This window comes from Pogona vitticeps, chromosome 1 (assembly GCF_051106095.1).
Source record: "Pogona vitticeps strain Pit_001003342236 chromosome 1, PviZW2.1, whole genome shotgun sequence".
In the NCBI taxonomy this organism is placed as follows: Eukaryota; Metazoa; Chordata; class Lepidosauria; order Squamata; family Agamidae; genus Pogona; species Pogona vitticeps.
In genome coordinates, this window is record NC_135783.1 from 199845158 (window position 1) to 199864933 (window position 19776).

The following is a 19776-nucleotide window of genomic DNA, read 5'->3' on the forward strand; positions in this document are numbered from 1 at the left end:
TGGTGCCATTGGCTCGTGTTGTTCAGTAGCAGCAGCTTTTCAGAGTTTCAGAAGGGAGCCTTTCCAAGCCCTACTTAGAGATGCCAGGGTTTGAAACTGAGGCCTTCTGCCTACAAAGCCAATGCTCTATATCAAAGTCACGGCCTTTTTGTGTTGCAGTCTTTTCATTGTACCTTCGATATTCCACTCAAGTGCCGGGGAATGCACTTTGCATCCACAGCATCTTTTTAAAAATATTGCCCTCCTAAGCAACTCCAGGAGAGCCTGATGCAGTTGGGTTGGCCCTAGCCAAGTTTTTTGAAATGGATCCAAGCACTTCTCTGCCATACAATGATGTCTGCAGTCACTCCTCATCATGATCTTTCTACCATCCTCTTGCTGTTTTCAAAACCTCTTTTTCAACTCTACTGCTAGTGGGCTTTAAAAATGAGGGAGGAGTGAAATAATCTTGTTGGAAGTGCAGAATCTACCACAGAATGAGCCTCAGGAAAATAAGAAGGAAACCAGTTGTGCCACACACACACACACACACACACACACAACAAAACAAAACAAGCCAAAACAAAACAAAACCCATCATTTTCTAGCATTCCTTCCATTGAGTGGCCAAGCTACTTGAATTGCCATTGCAACATAACTAAGTGCCTTTGGGAAGCCCACAAGCTGCAACCCTCTCCTGCTCATGTTCCCATCAATAAGTATTCAGAAGTGTAGTTCCTCTAATCCTGGAGATAATAAATGTCCATCATAGCTAGTAGTAATTGACAGTGTCATCGCCTATATAGTTCCGTACATCCTGGGTGGTCTTATTTTATTATTTAAATTCCTACCCTCACTAAGCACCCACCAGGGTAGTATTCACCATGGCACTATTCTAATGCAGTTCTATTCTCTGGGAAAGTGAAATTATATTTTACAGATGTGTTCATTATTGTTTAATCTAGCCTTTCTACAGAGCATTGGGTGAAACATTAATTACCTGGGTATTCACTAGGAGACATGATGGGGAGGAACCCAGCATGTAGTTGCTGCACAAATGCAGGTTTGTAGGCTAGGACAGAAGCTGTACTATGCAGAGCTGAGAAGTAACTAATTACAAGTAATGTTGATGATACCATCAAGACACCACCAATGTATGGTGATCTTATGAATGAATGAGTTATCTCCAAAATGTCTTGTCCTCAATGGCCTTGCTCAGCTCTTGTAAAAACAAGGCTGTGGCTTCCTTGGTGGAGTCGGTCCATCTCATGTTTTGACTGCTTGGAGGTACACCTTAACATACTGAAAGAGCACAATGCCATCAGGAGGCTAGACTCCTAGCAGGATAACTCAAGGCAGAATGATGGCAGCCGAGACACCACACTAAGATGCATCCACCCTCTGACTTTCCAAATCCAACCTAAGTTGTGGGTCTTCTGACAACAAAATGGGTCAGGCTTAGATATGGTGCCTCAGAATGCAATAGTGAGTGATGCTGTTATGTGAACTTAAGCAACTCCTTAAGTTGGGCAACGAGTGCATTGGTCTTTCTAGGCAGACACATGTTGGCACTTGAGCTGCACCAATCTTGGCATAAATCAGGAAAAGCAGTTTAATTTATTGGACAAAAAGGAACACAATGACATCCTGGGTCTGTAATTTCAGCCATTGTGGTCTTTTTGATGACTTCAGTAGAACTCCTACTGCTCTTAGCCAGATAGCAAATGCAAATGGTTCCTCTGCCTATCTTGTATAAACGTTTTTCCTTAATCCTTTTGCATTGGTTCTTTTATTTTTATTTTGTTTTTAGCTATAATCCTTAATCCTAGTCATTTCCCTGCTTTCTTCTTAGATCTGTGTTTAACAGCCTTTCCACCTTTTATTTACTTTTCTCTCTCTTCTGTCAAGACACCATTCTCTGCATCTGAGGGAGGAGGGGAGGGGAACTCTAGCCCACAACTGTTTCTGCTGAAATAAATCATGTTGGGTTGTTGTTGTTTTTATGGTGCCACAAGACACTTTTTTTTCCCAACGTCATTTCTCTTGCAGTCTGAGCCCAAGCAGATTTCCCCATAAACCAGTCTCATTCAGTGCCATAGGGCTTACTTTCAGGTAAAGGTTTGTTGGACTGAAATTTAAATGCCTGTTCTGCCTGTGCTTAAGAAACAAAACACCTCTCCTCTCTCTACCCCACCACTGAAGCCGCAACATCATCATTCAGATATATAGCAAGCAGAAGCGAGAAAGAGGGAGTCCCCTCCCCTCTCCCTCATGAACTCTGTTTGACCTCCTCTTCCTTCAAGAGCCTAGGATGGAAGAACGATCTTATATTTACAACCTCATCTCCTTCAGCACTACATATTAGAAGCATGATTCTTCTGCCACATTTATTTATACAGAAGCATTTGCATATTTATTCGCCTGGGTGGATAACTTCTAACCATGTAAACAATCCACAGGTTTCCTACTCAGCGGAAATTGGGCAGAGAGGATACATGTTACATTTAAGTCCACAGTCCTACAGAAGACGTCAAGGTACACATAGCCTCCAAGACATCCCTCTAAGTTCAGTAGGGCCTACTAACTAGGGGTAAGACTGCCACCACACTTGGGGGTTTGCTTGAACAACACTGTCAGACAAACTGCATTGTGAACTTGCTCAGGACTGAGCATTAAAAATGGTGCAAGTACAGTCTGATTCTCCCACGTCTTTCTCAGAATAAGAATTTAAAAAGGCATGGTTCCCTGTGATTTTTACTGAAGTGGAGTTTGTTTCCCACAGCTCTGGTAGACTGTGACCACAGACTACGGGTCACATTGGCTGGGTGGAGGGGGAGGGAAAGAAGACCCATTTCCTTATAGGATAGGATGTATTGGGCGGGGGAGGGAGTTTCTGCTCCAATCCACATGCATTTCTGTTCAGCCCATGTTTGTTCAGAAGTCTTCATTTGTCCCATTTGGCTGAGCTTCCAACTGCAGCTTTGAGCCAAAATGCTTAGATTTAAGATGAGTTGTTTCTGTTAATTCCACACTGGATTTCATCTGCTTCAGAGCCCAAGGACTGCCTTGCATGAGTTACAGGGTGGGTTTCTCCAGGGGTTGTGATGTCCGTAGGAAAAGCTATGGGCAATTTCTTTCATGTAGATGTTAGCCCCGTCGCCAACGCCCCCAAATGGGCTCTGTGTATCAAAGAGCTCTGGAATGGAAACCCATTTTAAATATCAAATTTCTTGGAGACTCCCCTGGTTTTAAAATCAGTGATTAGCATTGACACATTGATGCACAGAAGGCTTTAAAAGAACATCACATCACCCTCCACCATAGTGGCAGTAGTATAATAACCAAACAAGGTGAAACAGCACTTCCCATCAAAGTTTATTAAATTTCAGTTATACTTAATCTGAAGTAATTGTTTTCAGTTTGAATGGCTCACATAACTGAATGAGATTCCAACCTCCAATTTACATGGTTACCTGAGAAACAATGCTTTATTCTCATTGTCAATCATCATGGTTTTGTTTTCCTCAAAGTATTAAGGCAGCCTACCTCATTTATGTCACTCACTCACTCACTCACTCACTCTCTCTCTCTCACACACACACACACACAGAGAAAGTGATTCATCTTGCAGTTTGGAGGATTTTCTGAGATTTGTTATTAGAACATTTCACAGGCACTATAACCAGAACAACTTCAAAAGGACCTCAATTTAAAACTACTGTAGGTGGAACTCTTCTTCTAAAGCATTGGTTCCCAACCTTGGGTAACCCAGATGTTCTTGGACCAACGCCCAGAAATCATGGCCAGCATAGGTAGCAGTGAAGGCTTCTGGGAGTTTTAGTCCAACAACATTTGGGGACCCAAGTTTGGAAACTACTGATCTAGAGGAACCTGACCTTATTCCTTTTACAACTTTACTTGTTATTTTCTGCACATTAAGATTCAACTTGCTTGTAGTATACTAATGCCATATACAAATTTTGAACTGGCCTTGTGTATTGGTTTCCTTTTGTTTAAGAAACAGCCCTGCAGAAAATTTGATGAACAGCGTGTACCTATGAGAGTAAGTGAATACTTAAAAAGCTAAACTAAACTGGTTCTCTGGCCAATGTGAATCAAAAGCAAAAAGAAAAAAAAAGACAGTAGACAGAAGGCATATTCTTTGTTCTTAGAATATATATGATTACAGATAAAATTATTTTTAGTAAGACTTATATTTACCAATGCAAAAAAATAAATGCACATTTGAAGGTTTAGTCTGTTAAATATCTATCCCGAAATATTAATTATGTTGGTCTCCCTTCCCAAACTGAAAGTTGTCCTGCATGGTGTATGGAACTTTCATACATTTATTTAGCATTACAGTCTGGCCTGAAGAAAAGGAAGAAATTTAAATCATTCACTGAGAGATCCATTACTGTCTTGCTCATGATTGTATTTACATGCAGGCACCACAAAGAAGGAGCACTGGGAATCTCTGAACTACTCACCTTACCTTTCACTGAAGTCTAACTTTAAATGAATGTCTTTAAAAGGCAGAGTAGAAGTCGTCTTGGCAGATGAGTAGACTCCCTATCTTTGGTTTTCCTTTGCACATGCACACACACACACACACACAATGGGAGACACCATCAGAAGGCTCGGGTCCTATGCACAATTCACAAACCCTTCAGAACCATGAGACTTCTGAGTAAATCTGTGCTCAGACCATAAGTTCACTCCACCAGGCCAACAGCAAAGTTTGCAGCATGTACTGTATAGGCTGACAGCAGCTTTCCCTGAAAATATATATAAATAAAATGTAAACAAATCGTTAACATGCAGTTTGTGCCTTGAATCAATCCTCTGTAAAAGCAGCAGGTCGTCGTGCTACCAGTGGGTAAGCCGAACGTTTTCAAGGGGCGTTTCAATCTTTAGTGCAATGGCTCCCCCCCCTTTTCGAATGTGCAGGATTTTACATAAGGGAGAGTCTTCCGATTTTTTTGCTTTCGATTTTAGGGGTGTCTTTTCCATCTCGGGCCGTTTCTAATAACTTTCCGCATTCTTATTCCCGGCGCCAGGGTGTCAGGGCGAGCCCCTGGCCGGAGACGAGGGAGCCGAAGGCCTCCCTGGCTGTGCGGGGCTTGGCTCCTGTGGGGAGGCGTGAAAGGGCACCCCCGAGGGAGGGATCCCCCCCAGCCCTTCCCTCTCCCTCTTCTTCTGCTTCATCCTCCGATTCTGGAACCAGATCTTCACCTGAGTGTCGTTGAGGCCCAGAGACGTGGCGATCTCCACGCGGCGGGCCCGGGGGAGGTATTTGTTGAAATGGAACTCTTTCTCCAGCTCCGTGAGTTGCTTGGTGCTGAAATTGGTCCTGGCGGCGCCGGAGCAGCCGGAAGGCGATCCGCAGGAGGGCAGCTTGCCTGGACGGGCGAAAGGTAAAGAGCTTACTGAGTCAGGAGGACCCACAGGTTGGGGACAGCCACGGACCTGGGTCAAGAAAGCCGGGCGTTGTCTGAACACCTTTTAGCCCGGGTCCCTTTACTATCTGCTCGCCTCTGCTTTGCTGCGCCCTAGAGAGGGGAGGTGAGGTGAGGCAGTTTCGCCGCCGCGGCTCCAAGCCGGAAGCGCCCGTGGGGGGCACTGAGGGGGCAGAGACGTCCCAGCCGACTCAGGCGCCCGCTGCCCGGGAGCGATGCTCGCGGCGCCCTCGGCTCGGGCAGGCTCCCTAGCCAGGAAGGAAGCCCGGAGGGCCCCCGGGGGCCATTCCCCGTCCCTCCTCTTCCCTCCCCCCCACCTGTGCCAGAGCCCCCGGGCGCAGCAGCTGCTTCCAGCGCGGGAGGCAGCCAAGCCTTCACACTTGGGGGAGGGGGGCTCCGCAGGGCGCCCTGCCTGAGAAGCCGAGGCCGCCCGGGGCCCCGGCGCCCCTGCCCTCCCCGAGACCGGAGCGCGGACTTACTCGGGGGAGCCGCGCTCCGCTTGACTTTCATCCACTCGAAGGGGCTGCGGGCGGCGGGCGGGCGGCCGTCGGGGCCCAGGTCGGGGGCGGGGGGCGGCGGCGGCGGCGGCCAGGGAGCCTCTCGCCCGCCAGGCCGGAAACCCCCGCCCAGCGCCCCGTAGGCGCCGCCGTGGCCCGAGAGGACGGAGGTGGCGGGGCGCGCCCCGGGGCCACCGGCCGCCTCCTCCGCGGCCGTCGGGACTCCGCCGAAGAGCGCCGCGGGGCACAGGCTCCCGTCCCCAGCCGAGGCGAGCGCGCCCGACGCCAGGGCGCAGGGGGCCAGCGGAGGCCGCCTTTGGGCCGCCGGGCGTCCCCCCGCCGCGCCCGCGCCCAGGGGCCCCGGGGGCCGCCACGCCACGCCGCCGCCGCCGCCTACGGGCGCCGCCCAGCCGAAGCCTTCCCCGCCGCCGGCCAGGTAGTCCGCCAAGGAGTGCATGGCGCGCCCCGGCGGCAGGGGCGGCGGCGGCGGGGGCGCCCTCCCGCTCCGCTCCCGAGTCCTTCGGCGGCTGGCGGGCCGGCTGCTCTCCCTCCTCCCTCCACCGTCAAGGCAGCCGCGGGGTAAACATCGCCCTAATATAGAGCCCGGGGGGTGGGGGTGGCACGTGCTCGCCCCCGGGCCAATGGGGGCGGCGGGCGAGGCGAGCCCTGGGCGCGCCACCCGGGATGCGGCTGGGCCGGCCCGGGCAGCGCCCGCACCCGCCGCCTCGTCCTCGTCCTCGGCGCCAGGGTCGCCCCAGCGCAAGGCTGGGCGCGGGGCGGCAGCGGAAGGAGCCGCTCCGTCCTCCCTGAAGCTCGGGCCCCGGTGAGGCTCCGGAGAGGAGCGCGGTAAGTTGGAAAACCCGAAAGGGTCCCCAGCCGTCTCGCCTGGCTTTGGACTGAGAAGGCAGCCGGTTTGCCTTTTCTCTTTTTTCCTTTCCTTTCCCTCCCTTTCCTTTCCTTAGAAAACGTTTCCTTACCTTTCCGAGCGGCTGATTAAGTGAAGTTCTCCGCTTTTCGTGGGACTCCCGGAGAGACTCGGCCCCCTGCGCAAACAGTCCTCCTTCGCCCAAGACTACGAGATCACCCACCCGCCCGGCCCCTGGGCAAGCTCTCTGCCTTCCTGGTCGGGACTCAGCCGGCCGGATGGAAGAAGGGACGCGGGGAGTAAGAAGAACTTTCAGGGCATCGGCTTGGACAGGCGAGCAGGCGCGTGGGGTGCGAAATTGTCCATTTTCGTTCATAACCTCCCTCCCCGGCTGCATAAAATCATGCTTCTAGTGAAGTTTAGATGGGAGAGAAATCCGGGCTGAAAGCCGGCTAAATTGAAAGCAAATTCTGTCGAACTCTGCGGCGAAATTAATTTGCCTAGTTAGGACAACATCTGGAGGCTGGCGTCGCTTGTCACTGAGTTGACCAGTTCCCTTCCTCGTCACCTGCCTCAGAAGAATTGTTGAAGAGGGAAGGTTTGTTTTTAACATGTCAGGCTGCAACCCCCCTTAGGGTGTCACCGACAGGCTTACATATTCTGCCTAGTTTCGGCCTGTGTAATCTATGGAGAAGTGCCGAATGAAAGTGCAGTCTTCCCTTCCCCACCCACCCCTTTTTTTTCTTTATCTCTTACTTGTCTTCAACCTTGTTGATTCCTGATGGGGAGGGAGATCATGAATTTTTTGCTACTTTCTCTGGTTTTGAAAGTATGGATAGACATCCGTATTTTATGGAACAGCACAATGCCTAGGATTGGGCTGCCAGTATTTTTAAGCAATTGCTCCCAGCATTGCTTTCCTGGGTAGTGAACAGCTCCTAATGTAAAAGTGGAGCACCCCAACAGTCTAATAAGGAAAACTCATCCCCTTTTAAAACAATCTTCTTCCATTCTCTCCTCTCAAAAATGTCCAATGCTTGTAGTCCTATCTATTTAGATATATATAAATCCATGCTGCTCAAAATCCATGTTTATTTTATTAGATCAATCAAAAGTTCTCACACACACACACACACACACACACACACACACACACACACACACACACACACACACACACACACACACACACACACACACACACACACACACACCCCAACTGTACAGGCTTTCTGGATCTACAGATCTCTTCAACAGACCAAAAAAGAAAGAAAGAAAAGAAAAGATGGTGGTAACCTAAAGGTGATGTCATGGTATCTGTGTAATAGCAGTCTTAAAATGAGTTGGTGGCCTTAGCGCCAGTCTGGTTCGGCATCACCTTAAGGTTCCTTGTGTGGATTTGAACAGGTGAGTCAATGGCTTTTCCTGGATTAGACAGAACTAGGTGGCTGCTAAAGAAGTTGATTTTTATATCTTAATAAAGGCAGAATGCTATAAATTATTACTAGGTTAGATTCAGATGTAACTATCTTTACAGAAAAGCCCCTGGAAGCAGTGGAACAAGCTTAGTGTAAGCCTTGTAATTTGAGTATGATTAAGTGGGAAACCACCCCACTTTGTGTGCACTGCTAAAGTGGAAGTGTGGTGCTTGTAGGATTTTGTGCCTCAAGTACTGTACCTCAATAACTCATTGATTGGCCTTTGGGTACTATGCCCATAAGTAGGAAGTGGGGAGATACTTTCTGTTTTAGTCAACAAGTGTTCATGTTTTGAACTCAAGAATTGTGGACAAGTAGAATTCCTTTCTCTTAAGCCTTGATTTTTTAGGACCTTTAGGTGGAAGAAATGTCCTTGCTTGGTCACCAGCAGGACAGCTCCCAAGTAAGTCTCAAATATGGTAATTGGTGATTGACACTGAGGGCTACGGCTCCCTCTCCTGCCTGAGCTTCTTAAGGACTCCGCTAGCCGAAAAAGCACCCGGAAGGCAAGACAGATTGGATGGTTTCAACAGCGCATCACTGTATCAAGGAGCTATTAATGGTCCATCGCCAGCCAGTAAGTGCTCTGTGGGTCCTCCTTGCAAATGAGCAGCAGGCCTCACAGTGATAATGGGCTTCCTTGTTTCCCTTGGTAATAATAATGACTGCCTTGTTACTTAATGACTGCTTTCAGTTGGCAAAGCAGAAAAGAAAGGAAATGGGCTCACAAATGATACACTTCTTTGCTAAATTCCCAAATGATTGACATATTCACACACACACACACACACACACACACACACACCCTCACCCTCTGGGGACTGCATTTTCCTGCAAAAGCATAAACATTCCAGGGTGAGTTCTTTCTCCCCTTCCTCCTCAGCCAGGTTGAGATTATGCTGGCTGCAGGCTATTCATGGCTCCTCCACACCTTAGTGCCATGATGGAAGGTGTTTGGGGGGTTATGTTATGTTATTTTAAGAAGTTAAGAATTTTTATTTATTGATTGATTGATTGATTTTTTGATTTGATTTGATTTATACCCTGCCCATCTGGTCTTCTGACCACTCTGGGCGGCTTCCAATACATATATAAAAGACATGCACACATAAAATATAACATAGATTAAAGTTAATAAAATTAATAAATTATTCAAGATGGCAGAGAAGAAAGAAGAAAAAAGAAAAAGAGAAAAAAAATCCAGGGTTAACTGGAGGGATGCTCTCTCACACGCCCATTGACTCTCCTGATTAGTTGTCTCTTTTTAAAGCAATATCATAACATATTCCTGAATATATTCATGACACTTCACACACCCTTCTGAGATCAGTTCAACTGCTTTTGCAAATAACTCCTATGTATGTACAGTACTTGGTCCTTGAAATCACCAGCTGCTGACTTCAGAAGAGGGAAGTGCAGCTCCAGCCTGAGCGATGGTCAGGCCCTGACCCCTGCATCCCTGTACTTGTTAGGATTGTTTGTTCCTGAGTAATGCTTTTAAGAGAGGCCCTGAGTAGGGAAACTCTCTAGATATTTTGGCCAATGATCTCATCAACTTATCCAGCATGGCCAAGACATAATATTGTGGGAATTATAGTCCCATCCAACTATCTGAAAATCAGAACTTGAAAACGTTTTGTTAAGGTGGATGAGATTAAATGGCATGTGAATACCAGGCACAACAGGGTCCCAGAGCATCATCTAACATATGGTCAGTTAAGGGTGGTTTCATCTTTCCTAAAAATAATCTTCCAAGCTCTGCTGAAGGGCCATTGTTTCTCACCCATGTCGTATATCAGACATTAGGTACTGAGGGTCAAAGAGGGTATCTTCACAGTTATGGCCATTTAGTACTATTATAATTATCATCATCATCATCATAAAAAGCTGGCTGGATAGCTCTGTGGTTTAGGTATCTGGGTGTGGAGCCAGAGGTGGGGAGTTCAGTTCTCCTTTGAGCAGTGCCACCCTGTGAGGCTTTGCGTAAGCTGCACAATCTCATGGCAGCCCCAGAACAAGGGAACAATAACCCACTTTTGAGGATTCTCTGCCTGGAAAACCCAGAAAAGGGGTCACCATAAGTCAGAATTGACTGGATGGCACATAGTTATGATTATTAATTAGGGTTTCATCCTTTCAAATTCTGGGATTTACAGTTGGGCAAGGAGCTAAGCATTCTCTGCTGGACTGTTCTGGTGTCCTCCTTTCAATGGCAATTACAAAAGTTAGGGACCTCAGCAAACTACAAATCCCAGGATTCTGTGGGATGAAACCATGGCAATAAACCAGCGTCAGACCGCAGTAACTAAATGATGTCATTGTACTCTGAGACTGCTAGTGATACTGCTGCTTACATCCAGGTATTCCCCATAGGGTCTAGTGAGAAAAAACAGCTTTAAAGAGCATGGATCAGAGTTTCACACAACTCTGTCATTCTGGGGCCTGAGGTATTGTTTTCCAAAGAATGAGATCCCAACTGTTAATGCAACTTAAAGAAATGCAAGGCCACAGGGTGGAGAGCCGTTTAGGTAGCGACATTGCTTGAGGCATCTATAAGGGGTTAGACTCTCCAGAGATCCTAAGGTTTTCACAGAAGCACATCCTTCGCCTTGTAGGAAAGAGCAGTTAGCTGAGAATGTGATCAAAGATGCAGTAAATTCTTCAAGAGGTGATCTACTAAAATGGATGGGCTCATGTGGTTCTCCAGATAGTTTTGGACTGCAGTTCCCATCATCATTCAGTGTTGGTTAGGTTGGTTAGAGCGTTAGGCCAAAAACAAACAAACAAACAAACAAACAAAAAGCTGGAGGACTATAAGTGCCCACCCCCGTTTATTACAGCAATCGCCACTTTGGGCCCCAAAGAAAAGCAAGATAAAACCATGGTCCATTCTAATGTAATTCCTAATGGGCAGCACTGTATATCAAGTGAAGGAAAACTTTATAGCTCTTCCAAAAGCAACATTCTATTCAGAGGCCAAAGCAACCCTCTCTGTCAGTTTTAAGATACCATGAAATACTACCCTGTGGCCTGTTGGATAAGTGAGCTTGAACACCTGGTTCAATGCTGGGTGAAGCAAGTTTGGGCGGTAATCCAAGACATAAGGTAATGAAAACTCATGTGAGTTTGCTTGAACCATCTCACAGATTCACAAGCCCTGAAAACTTAGAATGCAGTTTTAAGATCCCTGTTCCTATCCCTATCCTAGCACAGTTTGGGATGAATGCATATTCATCAGAAAGGTTTCAATCTCCCTTCCTCTGATTTTTATTTCAAAATCCCATCCCTGCATTGGGGGGGGGGTGTTAAAAAAAGCCTTGATGTGTAGGATTGCTGCCTTGCAGCTTAATCCAATACAGATTTCTTCAGCAGTAACCCCAGTACATTCAGTAGACTCTCCCCTACTTAAGGGCACAGAGCCACCTAGACTTATGATTACAATGCTATGCAAATCAGTGGAACAGCATATTAGGTGGAGATACAGGGCTTTCTCAGCTGTCACATTCCAGGTATGGAATTCCCTCCCTTTAGAAGCCCGGCTGGTACCAACACTGCTTTTATATTGGTTCTGAGTTAAAATGTGGCTATTCACCCAATCATTTGGTAATTAGAAAGATTCAGTCTTTCAGCCTGTTTTAGTCTTGTTTTAATTGACAAGTTATTTTAAGTGTTTAAAATATTGAAATTGTTGAAAACTAGTTGAACTGTATTCATTTCTTTTCATATTACATTGTATTGATAGAACCCTACCATGACTGCTGTCAGTGTAGGACAGGTTATATTTTGATAAATAAAGAATAAACTTGCATGGAAGTAAAGTAACTGAATTCTGTCATGCTTAAAGGTAAAGGTAAAGGTTCCCCTTGACAATTTTTGTCCAGTCATGTTCGACTCTAGGGGGCGGTGCTCATCCCCGTTTCCAAGCCACAGAGCCAGCGTTTTGTCCGAAGACAATCTTCCATGGTCACGTGGCCAGTGCAACTTAGACACGGAACGCTGTTACCTTCCCACCGAGGTGGTCCCTATTTATCTACTTGCATTTGCATACTTTCGAACCACTAGGTTGGCGGGAGCTGGGACAAGCGATGGGAGCTCACTCCATCGCGTGGATTCGATCTTACGATTGCTGGTCTTCTGACCGTGCAGCACAGGCTTCTGCAGTTTAGCCCACAGCGCCACCAGGTCCCTACTCTGTTATGCTTACTCCTGATTAAATATAGATCAGATTAGACCACAATGTTAAAATATCCCAGCAGTTTAAGATAACATTATTTGACTTGGCCATGCTGATTTTAACCAGCTTCACTCATTTTATAGGTCAGGCTGTCGAACAGGGAAAGAACAGCCCACCCCTCTCCCTGACTGTAAACTCATGTGGTGCTAGCAATTAAAGCATTGGATCTATGTGCGAACCTCCACTCTATCCAGGGCCATCACTGGTCACTTTCTCAACCTAATCTAGCTCACTGAGCTGATGTGAAGACAAAAGTGAATTCACCTCATTCACATGCACATCACCCTGGAGCCCTTGGAGGATGGGTGCAACACCAACGGAAGATTGAGAGGCACGTCTAGTGGCTGTATACTTTTGAGTCCATCTCTCCTAACGATGCCTGCCAGGTGTGTTAGACTGCAACAGCTGTGAGCACCAGCCAGTATGGCATGGCCATGCTGCAGGATGGGGGGGGGGGTGTGACAGGATCTATAACTTAACACCTTTTAAGGGTCCCAGGTTGGAGGAAGCTGCTCCGAGCCATTCTTTCCCTTAAGATGTGCCATTTTTGATGGCTGATATCTGATGCCCAAGGAAAAATCCCAGAGGAGATTCTTGGAGACTTCAGGCTAAAAATTAAGCCACACAAATTCTGCCTTTTTCCTTATCACTTCCAATTTTTGTAGTGATTGCAAAATAAATGGAAGAGTCTAAAGCGGTTGCCTGTAGAAATGCAAAGGAAGCAAACTTGCCTTGTATCACTGCTTTTTGTGGTCTTTATGTGGGCAAAATTATGTGTCCAACATTCAAGTTCTTAAGTCTTTTACCCAGAAAAACTGGTATATCCTCAGTCGCACCAGAATCAATTCAAGGTAGACTTTGACTTTTGTTAATACTATGTAATGATTGTTCAAATTAATCAGTTTTGAACTTTTTTAAAAAACAGATCCTCCTCCACAGTTATTAGCAGAATGGAATTCCAAAATAGTTTTTGGTAGGATAGTTGCTGAACATAAGCATACTATCTCCCTAAAACTGAGTCTGATATGTTTGTACAGTAATGGATATTATAAATAATAAAGGTTAAAACTTGATGTGTATTACCAATGGCATACCTAGTTCAGAATACTTTTCTTCTGAAAGGCTATATGGTGTAAATTCTGTGAGGAGGAGGGCCTGGTTCAGATGTAATTTTTCCTTCTCCACTTCCTCTTTCATTTTAAAACAGGAAGCTCAAACATTTGAGAAAAATATCCTAGAGAAGTGAAGTGTGTGGGTTTCATTTTTCTAGAGAGACAGAAAAGAAAACTTCAAAGGGACCATGAAAGATGGGTGTGCCATACCATGAAACAGATGGCCATTACTTAATATGGGAAAGCAAAGCGTCGGTAAGAAAATGAAATGGGGGAGGGGGGCACCTTTTTAATACTTCTGATGTAATTTGAAGGAAGAGAATGAGTGATCTGATAACACAAGTCACATCAGAATGGAACTAGAAACTAGGGTAGAGGCTACAGTATGTTCAGGAGGAGATATCTCCTCTGCCTAGAAAACTGATGTTGCCACATTAGGCTTGGATTTCTCCACAATGTTATCAGGAGCAACTGCCTCCAGATTCTGCAGAATATCTTGGTGAGCTGGGCATGACCTCTGGATTGGCTAGAAAGCACAGAACTTCGGATGAGACAAAGGACAAGATTGCACCCCATCTACCTATCCATCTGTCAGTCCTCCCACTGCTCTAAAGATACCAAGTAGATTTGACTCTAAATCAGAGTCCCTGAACTCTGGCTTTGAGACAATGTCCTCCATGTCACCTGAGGGCAGCAGGCATAAGGCAAGATGTGTGGGGCTGTAGAGCAAGCTCTGTTCCTTTGCCTGCTCCTTGCCTGATAGTATCTGCAGTAGCTGCCTCTGCTTAATGCAAAGCTGGCTGCACATCTGTGACCTTCCAGATGTTGGTGGATCCCCACTCCCTCATCAGGTCCAGCTAGCAGCAGCAGTGATAATGGAGGACAGGCTTTGCAGCCCAAGATTGCTTGCCCCTATTGGGAGAACCTGCCCTGTATGCATTCTATTTCGAGAAGAAGAAACACCTACTTTCTTTGGGAAGGATCCTTGGAATCCACCTGAAAGCCTGGACTCACAGATGGAAGATTCCCAAGAGAGAAAAAGAGTTCCAGCAAGACTCAAAAGTGTTGGTCAGAAACGGAGAAGACGCAAAGAGTGGGAGGGACACATAAAGAATCTGTGGGACACGGTAAATTGCACTAGAGTAGATCCACTGAAACAGTGGAGATTGGTTGTCAATTTCTCTGTAAGTTCCACTGATTCAAAAGAGCATCCTCTTAACTGTGACTTAAGTCACAGTTAGAATGGTATGTATGAATCAAAGAACTTACAGAAGAATCATCCCACTAAATGCCCACTGACTCAGTGAGCCTCCTCTAGTGCAACTTACTATGCTCAGCAATAGAATCTTGGCTATTTTGAAAGAGTCTACTGTACATGGGCAGCAGAATCAGGATGCAGAATAGACCTGAATAACGCTATTTAAAACACACACACACCGTGCATTGGGTGGGAAGATGGGTTCTAACCAGGCTGTGTCTCTCTTCTAATTTTCTTCATGTAGGATTTTTTTCTTTGGTGGGGTGCTGTTTTAAGATGGGGGAGAAAGTGGGCTAGAAAACATCCAGTGAAAGCCAAAGTGAAGAGGGAGATTCCCCCAAGATGCTAAAAGAGCCTCCTGGAGGGCTTCTTTTTAATTAATAAAACTATATTATTGTCACCCTCATACTTTGTGTTTTATGATGATGATAATGTGCCATCAAGTCAATTTTAATTTATGGTGACCCTTTCCTGGGTTTTCTCAGAAATTGTTTACACATTCCCTCTTCTGGGAGCAACTCCAAGACCATATAACTTGCCCAAGGCCACAAGGGCTGGCTCTTAGGGGAGGCACAAAAGAATATGGCACCACTCTGAACACCTCATCTTGCCACTTCATTCCACTGCAGGAGTGGGTGGCCTTTAAGTTTTGCCCTAATTCGAATGCTTACTGCAAGCAAACTCTCTAAACAGTCTTTGAGAAGGGAAGCTTATAAAGAAAAAAAAAAGGTGACCTGTCCCCTTTGTATTCTGTGCATCATTGCCTGCAGTTATATCTACCATCAATCTATGGCCTCCAACAGATTGCCTGCAAGGTAATATGACCCTCAATTTTTTTGGAGTGGGGAGTGGTAACTTGTCCCTCTTCTCTTTCATGGGTATTCCGGTTCTTTCTGGTTGGCTCATATACTGGGAGCAAGCTAATAAAGCTGGAACAGCTGTAGACCAAGGATTGGCACTCCTTGTGACCTTTGGCCTGTTGATGGACTACAGAATTTATGGTAAGTGTAGCAACCCCAGACCTACTGGAGTATGCCACCCTATACTTATGCTGCCACCAACCATTCCCTGTAAGGAGTCACACAGACCAGGAATGGATTTTACTAAATAAAAGAACAAGGTTTATTGAAATAACAAACAGGGTAAATAAAAGAATCAGGTAAATAGGATAATGTAACGTGGCATAACCCCAATCACACACATACAACAGCTTGGTTCCCACTGAACCCTTTAAGGTAACGCACAGACCCTGAACCTATCAGTTCTGGCTACCTAAATAGAAACCTGAACCTATCAGGTATGTACTAACTGACACACAGTTGTACTCAGTCTGACACACAGACTCCAACTCCTAACTCTCCACACAAGCTCCAAATATATATACAGTACAGCTCCTCCCCCCTGATGTCCCGCCTTCTACTCCCCATAGGATGGAACTTTCCCTCCAAACCCATGACAGACAGGTACCATCAGTGCTGTATGTGACACCTCCCCTCTTTATAAGTTGTTTTGCAGGGGAAAAGCTAAAGTGCTTTTCTCCAAAAAACAACCAGGATCAAAACACAAAACAGTTATACATTATAACACAATCCCATACTTACTTTAAACATTAATATTTACAATACATTAAGTTACCTTTATTAATACAAACCAAGCCTGTTCAATAAACAGGTACATTTAACTTTTGGTCACCAAAATATACATAGTCCATGGTTTCTTCGCCGTCTTCACTCGTCGGGTCTTCTTGACAAGGCGTCAGCAACACAGTTCATTGACCCTCTGACCACCTTCACTTCAAAGTCAAAATCTTGCAGGTTTAAAGCCCACCTCATAAGTTTACTATTATGGGTTTTCATTGTCTTTAACCACTGCAGTGGTGAGTGGTCAGTGCACAGAACAAAATGTCTTCCCCAGATGTGAGGTTTGGCCTTCTGAATCGCGTAGACTATGGCCAGGCACTCCTTCTCCACGGTTGCCAAATGTCTCTCACCTTTCTGGAGTTTCCTACTCAGGTAGGACACTGGATGCTGGTCACCATTTTCATCCTCCTGGCAAAGAACTGCTCCTACTCCGTTGTTAGACGCATCGGTGTAGATGATGAACTCCCGGTCGAAGTCTGGAGCACGCAGCACTGGATAATGGACGAGCGCCTCCTTCAACCTCTGGAACGCCTCCTCACAGTCGCTGGTCCACGGGATGCGGTCATCAGTTTTCTTCCGCGTCAGATCGGTCAGCGGAGTCGCCATCTCGCTAAACCTCGGGATGAACTTTCTGTAGTAGCCCACCAACCCAAGAAATGATTTGACTTTTTTCTTGGTGTTGGGTCTGGGCCAATCACGAACGGCTTCTATCTTGGCCTCTAGGGGTTTGATCACTCCTCCCCCTACTATGTGACCCAAGTATTTTATTTCTGGGCTACCCAGCTGACACTTGCTTGCCTTTACTGTTAGCCCTGCTGCACTTAACCTCTGCAGCACTATCTCCAGGTGTTTCAGGTGATCTTCCCAGGTATTGCTGAAGATCCCTATATCGTCGATGTAGGCCACAGTAAAGTCACTGAGCCCTGCTAAGGTCTGGTCCATCAGCCTTTGGAATGTGGCTGGTGCATTTCTGAGACCAAAACTGAGGACTCTAAACTCATATAGACCGAAAGGGCTGCAAAATGCGGTCTTTTCCTGATCCCTGGGATCAATCCTTAATTGCCAGTAACCCTTTACTAGGTCCAACGATGAAATGAACCGACACCCCCCTATGGTTTCAATCAGGTTGTCTAGCCTGGGCATTGGGTAGGCATCAGGAGTGGTTACGCGGTTTAATTTCCGGTAATCTACACAGAACCTAATGCTCCCATCAGGCTTGTCCACCAGGACTATCGGAGAGGACCAAGGACTAGAAGAGGGGATGATTATGTTCTCCCTAAGCATCTCGTCCAGCTCCTTCCGCACCTTGTCCCTATAGGGTCCCGTCACTCGGTATGGGGATACTGCTTGCGGGGTTGCATCCCCTGTGTGGATCCGATGCATCACTCCCTTCACTATCCCCGGCTTATTCGAAAAAACTTTATGATATTTCGTGAGCAGCACTTTTAGTTCTTGCTGCTGGTCTTGGGTGAGTGCAGGACTGATCTTCACCTCATCTGGGTTGTATTTCACTTCCCCTCTACCCTCCCAGAAGGGTAATTCAGCTTCCTCACTCTCAGCTGCTTTTATCGCAAATAAAACCCTCTGTTCCCCTCTGTAGTAGGGTTTCAGGGCATTCACATGTACCACCCTTCGTGTTTGGTGTTCCTCCTGTTCTATAAGGTAGTTCAGATCTGACATCTTGGAAATGACCCTGTATGGTCCTGCCCATTTGAGCTGCAGTTTGTTCTCTTTGCAGGGCCTAAGCCAAAGCACTTCCTCCCCTGGGTTAAAGCGCCTCTCCCTGGCTTTCTGGTCATACCAGGTTTTCTGTCTGACCTTCTGAGCTTGCAGGTTTTCTGCTGCTAGCTCTAGGTTTCTCTTCAGGTCATTCATTAAAGTGTCTATGTACGTCACAACATCTTGTGGGTCATCCTGGGTGATCTGCTCCCAATTTTGTTTGATTAAATCAAGTGGACCTTTTACTTTTCTCCCAAACAAAAGTTCAAACGGACTGAACCCGGTACTGGCTTGGGGCACTGATCGATAAGCAAACAAAAGGGATTGCAGCTTCTGGTCCCAATTGTTTGGATTCTCTGCCAAGTAAGCCCTAATCATGCGCATCAGAGTCCCATTGAACTTCTCCGTTAACCCATTACTTTCAGGGTGATAGGCAGTGGTTTCCTTGTGTTTAATTCCACAGATTTGCCATAACCGTTTCATGAGCTTTGATGTAAACGATGTGCCCAAATCTGTGATTATTTCTGAGGCAAATCCCATCCTGGACATATACCCCACCAAGGCATCTGCCACTGTGTTAGTTTCGATGTTAGTCAAGGGAATGGCTTCGGGGTACCTCGTGGCATGGTCCACAATGGTGAGAATGAACCGGTTCCCCCTCTTTGTGGCCTTGGGCAAAGGTCCCACAATATCCACTCCTATACATTTGAACGGGGTGTCAATCACAGGCAAAGGGCACAACTTCGCTTTGGTCCTGTCACGGTTATTCCCCTGCCTCTGACACACATCACATTGTTTACAGAACTCCTTGATCTGCTTCCCTATTTCAGGCCAGTAAAAATTTTGTGTGATTCTCTGCTGTGTTTTGTTCACCCCTAAGTGCGCAGCAAACATGTCAGAGTGCCCCCTTTGTAAGATCATGGGGCGATACTTTTCAGGTACCACTAGCTGACTTCTGATCCCATCTCCCCCTTTTGAGATATTCATCAGGGTCTCTCTATATAAAATTCCCTTTTTCTCGCGAAATCTCGCTGGGGTTTCAGGTGTTAGCTGGGTGTCTGTCACCTTTTCAAAACACTTTCGGAGAGTGGCGTCTGCCTTTTGCTCTTGGCCAAATTTGCTGTCCGTGGTTAAGGTTTCTGCCACGGCTTCGGGACTACCCCCATCTGCTTCAACCTCGGGCTCTTCAGTACCCCCCTGAACTGTCCCCGTGGTAGCTTGTGAGCGTGTAATCACTAGCACCCATTTCACATGTTCAGCCAGGTCATTTCCCACGAGCACGGCTGCTGGCAGAGTCGATGAAATCGCTAGCCGCCAAACTCCCCTCCAGCCTTGAAAGCTCACAGGTACCTCAGCTACTGGCAGTGAGATCACCTGCCCCTCAATCCCTGCCACCTTCAGGCTCTCATTTGGGATTATATACTTCCTAGGAATAATGTCTGGATGGCACAGGGTCACCTGGGAACAAGTATCCCTTAGCCCCTTATACTGATAGTCAAGTATTCCTACGTCCACCCCTGCGGTCTCAAACAATT

General features: G+C 46.5%; 1 protein-coding gene across 1 annotated transcript; it reads right to left on the bottom strand.

Moving 5' to 3' along the window:
* Window positions 1-1820: 1820 nt before the first annotated feature.
* HOXD1 (homeobox D1) lies at window positions 1821-7176 on the bottom strand. The gene is made up of 4 exons (XM_072980512.2): window positions 6913-7176; window positions 5918-6764; window positions 5215-5381; window positions 1821-4757 (listed from the first exon to the last, which is right to left on the bottom strand). Exons 1-4 carry the CDS (start codon window positions 7174-7176, stop codon window positions 4695-4697), a joined length of 1341 nt encoding a protein of 446 aa, XP_072836613.2. The 3' UTR covers window positions 1821-4694.
* Between the last annotated feature and the right edge of the window lie 12600 nt (window positions 7177-19776).

Excerpts from the sequence above, each read along its gene's own strand:
- HOXD1 (XM_072980512.2), bottom strand. The coding sequence starts at position 7,176 with ATGAACGAAAATGGACAATTTCGCACCCCACGCGCCTGCTCGCCTGTC. Across the intron at positions 6,765-6,912 it reads TTAATCAGCCGCTCGGAAAG|CCTCACCGGGGCCCGAGCTT; the intron begins GTAAGGAAACGT and ends TCCTCTCCGGAG. Across the intron at positions 5,382-5,917 it reads GCGGAGCGCGGCTCCCCCGA|GCAAGCTGCCCTCCTGCGGA; the intron begins GTAAGTCCGCGC and ends TCGCCCGTCCAG.